The 9,901-nt window shown below is 31.1% G+C and overlaps 1 protein-coding gene across 1 annotated transcript; it reads right to left on the minus strand.

Annotated features, from left to right (window-relative positions):
• Positions 1-843: 843 nt before the first annotated feature.
• On the minus strand, positions 844-3,116 carry LOC114378428 (NAC transcription factor 56-like). The gene is made up of 3 exons (XM_028337019.1): positions 2,772-3,116; positions 2,327-2,637; positions 844-2,016 (listed from the first exon to the last, which is right to left on the minus strand). Exons 1-3 carry the CDS (start codon positions 2,953-2,955, stop codon positions 1,384-1,386), a joined length of 1,128 nt encoding a protein of 375 aa, XP_028192820.1. The 5' UTR covers positions 2,956-3,116; the 3' UTR covers positions 844-1,383.
• Between the last annotated feature and the right edge of the window lie 6,785 nt (positions 3,117-9,901).

The following is a 9,901-nucleotide window of genomic DNA, read 5'->3' on the forward strand; positions in this document are numbered from 1 at the left end:
GGGGAAAAAAATTGACAGCATGAAAAAACTAGCCCCGGATAATCATGGAATCAGAGCATCACAAGCCACAAATTCTTTAATAACATTGAGATTTAAGATAATGTGATAAGCTTAATTAATTAACTCGATCTTCTATAGGCAGTGCATCAACATCCACTAGGACTTGTTAGGATCATAGCTCCCAAGATGGCATTTGCTCCAGTAATAATAACATCTTATATATTAAATAATACTATGTGAAGGGATATGATTAGCATATTTATTGTCTTTATGTGTCAAAACATGAAAACAATGAATTATAATAATTAACTTATTGACAATTGATTTTTTTTATTTATAATTACTACTAGCTATATTTTAATTAATATAAAATAAGACAAATATCATCATTTGTTATGGGAAAATTTTCGTTTTCAAATGTTGAGAACGAGATGAGTAGGAGCAAAATTCATAAACTGAATTGGTGCGTATAAAATCAGAAAAGTCCCTAGCTAATAATTAAGTTGCACATGTAGATCTTCCTACATCCCATAGGACGTGGCGAAAATTATTTCATAACAAACAAAATAATATGGCATACTTTATGTGTTTATTTACTGATACCAAATGTTCCAACTCAATTAGATTCGTCTGGAATAATTCTAGGCAAGAGGATAAAGATGTGAGTGAGACTAATAACCTTCTGGCTAGGTTACATGCAGAGACGTGATCGAGAATTCGTTACCATATATTATACTTGAACAAACGAAAATCTCGTTACTATTGTGCTAACTTAACCTTCGTGGCGCATAGATAAAACCAATGAAAATTAAGTCCTTATATCAAGCTCTTGAGAGAACAATATACACAATACAGTGACAAACCATAGTCACCAATTTGGCTTTAATTAAAATATCAATAGATCGTTCTTCTACAGTATATGATCCACACAAAGCTCATTTGTATCCTAATTGATCAAGGTATGCATATAACAGCTGAGTCGAAATAGCTTTTCTCTTTTAAATATTTGAATACATTAAGAGCACACCACCATTTTTTTATTATTTACATACCAATAAAAACAAGCAAATATCTATATATACGTATAAAGCTATATTAAAGTTTAACTAAAAATATCCCACGGCTTCACCCTCACCTTTGGTGTTGTTATTGCTTGCAGCTACCTCCAATGGTTGAAGAACTTCATTGGGTGATGAGGCCCATCTAATTGATCAAAGTCTAACAACTGCTTCCAAATTCCTAACAACCAAAATCTCAATATCCCATTAAAATCTTTACAATCTAATAGTGTAAGTTTCCACCAGCTGAGAATCATATCGTATAGCCTTCTTATAGTAATTCAATATCTCCTTGTTCATCAATAAATAAAAACCTGAAATTGTTCTAAGCATACCAATTCATTCCTGGTATTTGGTATGTTGTTCTTAGAAGTCCATCGCCTATTGACCCCAACATTGATTGTTGGTGCAATGAAGGGGTTTGAGGGAGTTGATTAAGCAGAGTGGCAATAGAGGAAGCAGTGCCATTCTCTTGATCAGCCCTCACAACACTTCCATGATTATTATTGTCCCCACTTTCCAAATTGAACCTTCTGTTCGAAGATGATGTTCCTGTCACATCCTCATCGTTCCAATACAGTGATGAGAGTGTTCTCTTAGAAGTGTTTGAAGAGTGAGTCATGGTTGGCACAAAAGAAAGCTCTGCCTTGGATCCCCCTAAGTGAGATGACATGGCACCAGGCGTAGTAGTAGCAGTAGTAGTTGTGTTCATCCCTCCGTTGTTATTACCTATCATCATCCCTTCCAACAAGTTGTGTTCATTTTCCAACATTGCACCGCTGTTGTAGGCTGTGGTCATCTTTGAAAGATGATGAAACCTCGCACTCATGTGGCCCACGTTGATGGATGGAGGAATCCCTCCAATCATGTCATCCATTGAATCTTCCCTTTCATGCTCCATGGGTGACCTATGCGTGTTGCTCTTCTTGTAGATTCGGCACAGCACCCAATCATCAAGCTAGACACACACCAACACAAAATTCAAAAGCACCACCAAATTCAGAAATTACCCAAAGGGATGGATAGATATATAAAGCGTAATATTTAATTCATGGACAAAACTTAGATAGAGTTCCTATCAAAATTGGACTTCAATTCTGATTAAGATACTGTATGACTGTAAAATAATTTTACACGAAAATTCAAAAGAAACTATTCATTATATACCAGAACGTTTTATCGCATTAACAAATAAGATAATGTGGGAAAATGATAAAAAATCTAATGAACATTTGACATGTATACAAAATCAAATTATAATGAATTACCCTTAGAGTGTTTTTCTTGTTGCCCAAGTCACAACCAGGAGGAGGCCTATTGTTAGGCTTGTTATCAGCAAGCCTATACTCATGCATGATCCAATTGGTTTTGATCCCTCTTGGGGGCTTCCCTCCATAGAAAACCAAAGCCTTCTTCACCCCAACCTTTTGGGTCCCACCAGAGGTCAACACAGGCTTATCAGTCCCAGTAGCCTTCCAATACCCTGATGTGGCCGCCCTGTTTGGCCTCGCGCCGTTCGGATACTTCCTGTCCCTCGGTGTAAAGAAATACCACTCCTGCTCCCCAAACGCGGCCTTAGCTGTTAACCACAAACAAAATATAAAGAAAAATCATAATAATAATAAATAAAAAAAACAAAGCAGACCCATTTGAGTTTTGAACGTGAAGTTTGAATCTTTTGATTCGTTGGATGAAATTAATTGAAGAACATACCGGGTAGCTCCCATGGATCGAACTTGTAGAGATCAACCTCGGCGATTATGGCTACCGGAAGAGGAGCAGAAGCTGTTTTTTTCTTGAGGTAGTGAACCACAAGCTCTTCATCGGTGGGGTGGAACCGAAACCCAGGTGGCAGGTTCGGTTGTTGTGAACCGCTTGATGAGTCGGTGCTCCCCATGGTCACCACCGAACAAAGCTTAATTTTATGTAGTTTTCTTTTCTTTTAATAACTAAGGTGGGTTTTGTTTTCTGGTGGCTATGTTATGGCTATGGCTTCTTCCAAGGAGGAACACGTTATATTAGTTTCGGACGAAATGTTTTGTTTTTGTTTCCCCACATATTAAGAGTGAGGCCCATGTTTTATACCGGTACGGGAGTGGGGAGTGATCGTATGTGGGAGGGTTTATCTCAACATCCAATGGTAACGCGACATGTTGCAGGGTCAGGGTTAGTTTGGTCTTTTTGGGTGGGAGGGATTTTCCCTGTGGAGTGAGGTGGCGGCGGGTGTATGGAAGAACGGGGTGGGTGTATGATGATGACGTGAACTGGAATTCTGGCCGTTGAGAGGTTGACACGTGGGATTCCAAGTTGTGGAGAAGTTGACACGTGTGTGAGAGCCAAGGGGGACTGTGCTATTTCTTTTTTTAATTTCGTTGTGTGGGTTTTTTCACTGATAGTGATTTTTAATTGTAGTATGTGTTGTGGAAGAAAAAGGGTACAATGAAATGATAAGTGTGAGGTGAAGATAAGATTTTAGTCTCTTGCTTTTGTTGGGAGAGGATGGAGCTACCAATCCATGTGTAACAAGAAAATTACCATGCTAATCATGTGGGGTCCATGCCATAATCCCACTTTCAAGTTTCAACCATGTCAATGGTAACAATACATCATTGTTAGTCATGACATGGCTTATCATCAAGATAGTGTCTTGTGTTTGTATTTTTATATTCTTGTTAATGGAAAATAAATAAATAAAGGGAAGTCACTTCAATTCAATGTTAAGAGATAGTAATATTTTTTAAGTTCATGTTTCTTTGGCATAAAATAATTTTATTTAAGTCAAATAATATCTTTAATACTATATTAAAGATTATATTATATAATAAATACTTACCAATAATAATAATAATAATAAATTGAGGACATACTCATAAATTGTGACTGAATTAGTATATATTTTTTTAATCATATTAAATTAGTGTGTATGAGGGCGAGTCCCGGTGCAGCGATAAAGTTGTGCCTTGGTGACTTGTTGGTTATGAGTTCGAATGGGGTAGGAAGTTTTTTATTAAATTAGTGTGTATTTAAATATATATTTTATATATATGTTAAATCATAAAATTATGTAATAAAAAATACATACAATTATAAATAGTATTTTATTTTTCTTTTGTGCGAATTATATTTGACTCAATAAATATTCAAACACGCATTTAGAGTATATTTATTTCAAGATTTAAAAGTTTATTTTCAAGAATTTAAACTTGGAAATATAATCTTTTCACGTTTGCTTTGAAAAGTTTATATCCAAAGTATAAACAGTATTTTGTTTTTTTTGTTCTCAACGTGAAGGACGAGAAATTTATATATTCTTATGTTAATATTAGGTTGCGTTTGATTTGACAATCAATCACGCTGAACGATAAAACTTTTGAGAGAAATTACGTCAAATGTATCTTGAGATGCATAATTTATTGTATAAAACAAATACATACTAAAAATTCATTTTCTAACTCTGTTATGATTTTCATTTAATTATAAACTCTTATTTTTAATCCTAATCATTTTGAATTTTAAAAGTATTTCTAGAAATATTAAATCTAACTAAATATATTTTTAAATCTATTCATAAATAACATTAATGATTATAATACTCGTAATGCCATTCTTTAAAATGTAATATACCTTAAAACTAATGTCACTTAAATTTTTAAGCTCAAAATATATTTTAGTCAAAATTCTTACATGAGACTCGTTGTAAATGGAAACCATGCGCTGATCTGAAATATATACTTCTTTCTGAGATGGAACAACTAAATTAGAATTATCCTAATCTATACTTTTTTATTGTGACAAACAAATTAAGATGTTGAGGGAGATTCAATTAATACATACCAACTTGGTTTCGACACACAAAATAAATTGTTTTCTGTGATTTTCGTCTCTAATAGGCTACACTTTATATATCACTATAAAAAAAGTATATATATTCCATTTATACTAATTAAACACTCCTTACTATTAGCACTAAAGTGGCTTGAGCTAAAAAGGAAATACTAGTTTAATTTATTATATTTTCATTTTTTTTATTTAAGATTGGAATTCTAATCATATTAATGATCAATTGTACCCAAAAAAAAAATCATATTGATCAAAATTTAGCACATTCTAAGAAAAATGGAAAAGTATGTATATATTAATTTGTACATAATAAAAAATCAGTGTTCTTTATTGCTAGTCAATAATTAATTTTTAAGATATTAGAGATGAACCATTTAACTTCTATTACAACATTCAACATGGTGATACTGATTAACTGTAATCACAAGAGATTGTGGGTCTGAAATTCAATGTATATAATTAGAAATTCCATTAATTGCTTAATTAATTATAGGAGTTGTAAAAATTGAAGGAAGAAAAACTGTTTGATCAAGGAAAGCAGGATTCAAGAAAATCTTATTCACAAATGTGTTTAAAGTTTTATTTTATTTTTATTTTTACTTTTGCCAAAATGTCTTCAACGACTAACATTACGTTGGTTAATTTAGGTATACCGGAGTTGGAATCTCTTAAACAAATCTTGAATTCAACTCTCTTAGAAATAATAATAATAATAAAGTGATTAGGAGAGAATCTACTAAAAATTATAGTTATATTTCAATTAAAGATTGATTAAGAATCCAAATGTTTCGAGTTCTGTTCCATATTGTAATGATTTTGCAATTATATGTAGTCAAAATATTAGAGAAGCACTACCTAATTTAATTTGTTAGAATATGCAACATTTTGATACTAAAGAGAGGGGAGGAGCACAAGGTTGATATTTTAACACTTGGATTTCCAATTCCTATCATGTCTTTGACTAAGGCGAGTGAAGAGTGAAGTTGATGTACATAGCTGATAGCCAATTAAGAAGATAGCATGAAGACAAAAAAAATAAAATAGCCATTATATTGCCTACAATACAATGACCAAATGATCCAATCGACACCGATAGATAGAGGCTTCAATGATGGGTGGGGTCCAAATGCTAATTCCACGACCGACCTGAGGGTCCCACTTGTAAGTCACTTGCTACAGTCCATCACCATTCACCTGCCACCAATATTAAGTTGAAAATACCCTAGCTCTAGCTACTTGTCTCATAACATGTTAACATAGCTCAAGTCGTCCTTTTATATCTTGCCCTAGACTATATACCGTTAAAAATTAATTTGGAGCAAAATATACCATGTTATTATTGTAAATTTTGAAAAGTAATAATATGTTGTTGTATCATAAGGTTTGTCACAGCTAAACACGTGCTATATATATTGTGTATGGGGATTGTTGTGGTAATTGTGTAACATAATTAATTCATCTATTGGTGTTTGTCTAACTATCCCACACAATTCATGTCTGTTGATTACAACAACCCTGATTAGACTGTAATGTGAATCCAAAAAATAATCATGCATGCACTTCTCCTTTCTCTTTAATATTGTCTCTTCTTTTTCAATTTTCAGGATTTTTTTTGGGGAAAAATATAAATAAGAATATATGTACACAAGACAAGACAAGACACAACCTCACTTCATATTGGCATTAGAAAGGGAAATTGTATATATACATATAATATATGCGATCTTATATAATGGAATCATTTTATAATAAGCTCGCTGAACAATGTTTTTAATATTTTCCAATTTCCACCCCCACAACTATTTTTCACAAAAGGCAAGTTTACTCGAAATATGATTAAGCAATAAATACTTTAAAAATCAGTGTTGTTTAAGTTTTCTTCACAAGAAAAAACAAGTAAACAATTCTACTAAATTCTTCTTATTGGTTGTTGAAAAATAGATATGCAGTATTCAAAAACAATCATATATCATTTATTTGGAGTATAATTGAAATAAAATATTTAATGTTTCATTAAAACCTAAATCATTACTTAATATGGATTTTTTCGAATTTAAATGTCATTTTTTAAATGGAAGGAGTATAATTATCATTTTGCAAGAAATAAAGGTTTATTTGATTATAGTTTTTAAAGTTATTTTTAACTTTATAAAAACAAAAGACCAGAAAAAAATTATATGGGTAATTTATTTCAACATGTGTATTAAAAATTATTTAAAAAAAAATAAAATCATAGAAACAAGAAAACAAAAATAAAGTAAAATCACTTTCCTATTTTCTTTTTAAGCTTGATGGTATTCTCTCATAATAATATATAAAACATTTCTTGATCTCGTAAAACATGTAACTACAAATATTGATGTCTCGTGTACATTTTTTTAAAAAACTCTGTTTTTTAAAACTTTTTAATAAACAAAATTTTGTTCCATTTTATTTTTTTAAAAAAACTATATATATTAAAAAAAGCTTTAATAATTGTGTTGAGAAAAAATTTGAAAACTAAAAAGCGATAATCCATTTTAAAAAAATCTCATTCTTTCTATTAGACTCAATCTTCACTGGTATACTCTTGATATTATATATATATATATATATATATATATATATATTAACTAATGTATAATTTATGCAAAAAGCATTTTTTTTGGGAATTTTTCTATAATTGTTGGGAAAAAGAGAGTTTTTAATTTTTCAAAAGAAAGATGTACATGCATGTGCTTTTGCTTGATAGATCCTTATAACCGTAAGGCCATCTTAATTTATTTTTTTTTCTGTTGTAAGCAGCATTCACATCTCAGTCTCATAATAATTGTAAGTTCAAGATCAGCAGAGGTACTTTAATTTGAACTCTGATTTTTCTAGGACCAAAAAGAAAAGAACTCTTATTTTTAATATAATTAATAATTAACTTTAGGAAACACATATTTAATAGATTTTTCCAAAAGTAAAAGAAGCAAATACTTTTATAATTCCACAAGAAAAAGTTCCAATTAAGAAGATGACGATGATTGACTTGATACCATTTTAAAGGTGTGCCTCACTGATATCTTCATCCAAGATTCTCCAGCATGTATCAGATCGTATTTGTCACTTTGTTAATCCATATAGGATATATTTTCTACAGCCACAAAGCTTTCACTCTTTATTAAGAGCACAATAGGGTACCATATAAGTATATATATTCTTACGAAAAAGATGTTTACTTTTTCGTTTTGTTTTTTTGGAATATCCTCTGCCACTATAAAACGTATAAATAGTTAGCTACCATGCATAATCGCATAAAGACTAAAACAATGTTAGTCTGCAAACTAATTTTCGGATTTGTGTACAATTAATTATTCATAATCGTATAGGTGATGATTTTACCAATGTTTAATTGAGAAATGTCTAGAATCTACTGCTTTAATAGAAGTTATGTGCGTACAGATAGACTTAAATTTGGATTCGTGTAAACATTTTATTCTTAATTCTGAGTACCAGATTAAAGACTATATTATAGCATACTATATTATATGTTCGTTTATTAACGGTAGTGAGATGTCCATGGATGACAATTATGTTTAATCATGCAGAAAAAGGAAATAAAGACCTGTTCAAAATAAATCCCTTTGATCCTGCCATCAACAATGAAAAATTATTGGAGGATTAATTTTCTTTAAGTAACACAAATCAATCTAGCAAATAAACTAGATTCTAGCTAAACATATTTAGGAAATTTAGTCTATACTTAGAATCTTTTAATATGTAAATAATTCACAATTAATCCCTCTATAGAGAATATTTATACACTACTATATATTTCTTCTGTCTCTCTTGTATTTGTCTCAATGTGTTCACGTTTCTAATCAAAAGTTATTATTAATTTTCTTTATTTATTTGACACTTAAATATTGAATCATTAATTCTTCTTCTTTATGTAGATGATATACTTCTCATGAGATTCACTACCACTCTAGTTCTGACTTCATTCAACTTTTACAATCTAAATTTTTCATAAAGGACTTGGGCCTTCTTCATCACTTTCTTGGCATTGAGATCCTCTCGACAACTGATGGCTTTCATCTATTCTAGTCACACTATGCTCTTACCGTCCTTGAACGAGCTAACATGATTGATTATAAGCCAAAGAGCACACTACTTGAAGCTAAGACCAAGATGACATCTAATAACACTCCCCTTGATGATTCAAGTTACTTTCGTGGGCTTGTTGGATCTTTACAATACCCCACCCTTACTCGCCTTGATATTTCATACAGTGTTAATTATGTGTTTCAATGTATGCATTCTCCTACCATTATGCATTTAGAAATGACCCATTGTTAATCGTTTGGCAAGTATACCAAAATATTCAAATAGTAAAGACTTGAAAGTTCGAGTGTTGATTTCCACAGAGACTTTGTTTTGTACTTGCGTTGGATAATTTCCAATTTATAAGAGGAAAAGATGAGATGAGGTAAAAGATGAGTTAAAAGAATAATAACCAAAATAATAGATATAAATAGAAGACAAAAGAAATAAAAGGAAATTCAATGGGATAGGAATGTTAGGACCTAACATGTCTTATTTGCCTAAGATGTATTATTTTATATTTTCTCTAACAATCAGGTGAATTTTTTCTATCCATATCTATTAGAATACTTCCCCTAATGTCTCATGATGATAAACCTATCTTACATATCTATTTTCCAAATGTCTTTGCAAAGACTCAATAGATAAAATGCTTGAAGTTTTAATTCTAGATGTTTGCTTTGAGGCATGGACATAATGCAATCACTCTATGTCTAGCAATGATTTTATTAAGATATCTCTTCCTTTTAGTTCTATTAGAAATTATCTTTGTCGAGTGACTAATCCCTAAAACTGATGCATATAAGACTTTCCTTGTATTTCTATTAAGGATTATCATCTGTCGAGTACCTAATCCCCAAAAATGATGCAAGAATGAATGATATATGAAATTAAAATAAGAGAGAATAATATGAAAGAAAACACCTGTTTGCATT

Source organism: Glycine soja, chromosome 12, assembly GCF_004193775.1.
Source record: "Glycine soja cultivar W05 chromosome 12, ASM419377v2, whole genome shotgun sequence".
Classification (NCBI taxonomy): domain Eukaryota; kingdom Viridiplantae; phylum Streptophyta; class Magnoliopsida; order Fabales; family Fabaceae; genus Glycine; species Glycine soja.

What these genes read in the sequence shown, in the direction of transcription:
- LOC114378428 (XM_028337019.1), bottom strand. Translation starts at nt 2,955, where the DNA reads ATGGGGAGCACCGACTCATCAAGCGGTTCACAACAACCGAACCTGCCA. An exon ending in CGATCCATGGGAGCTACCCG is followed by an intron (nt 2,638 to 2,771) that starts GTATGTTCTTCA and finishes TGTGGTTAACAG; the next exon opens with CTAAGGCCGCGTTTGGGGAG. An exon ending in ACAAGAAAAACACTCTAAGG is followed by an intron (nt 2,017 to 2,326) that starts GTAATTCATTAT and finishes GTGTGTGTCTAG; the next exon opens with CTTGATGATTGGGTGCTGTG.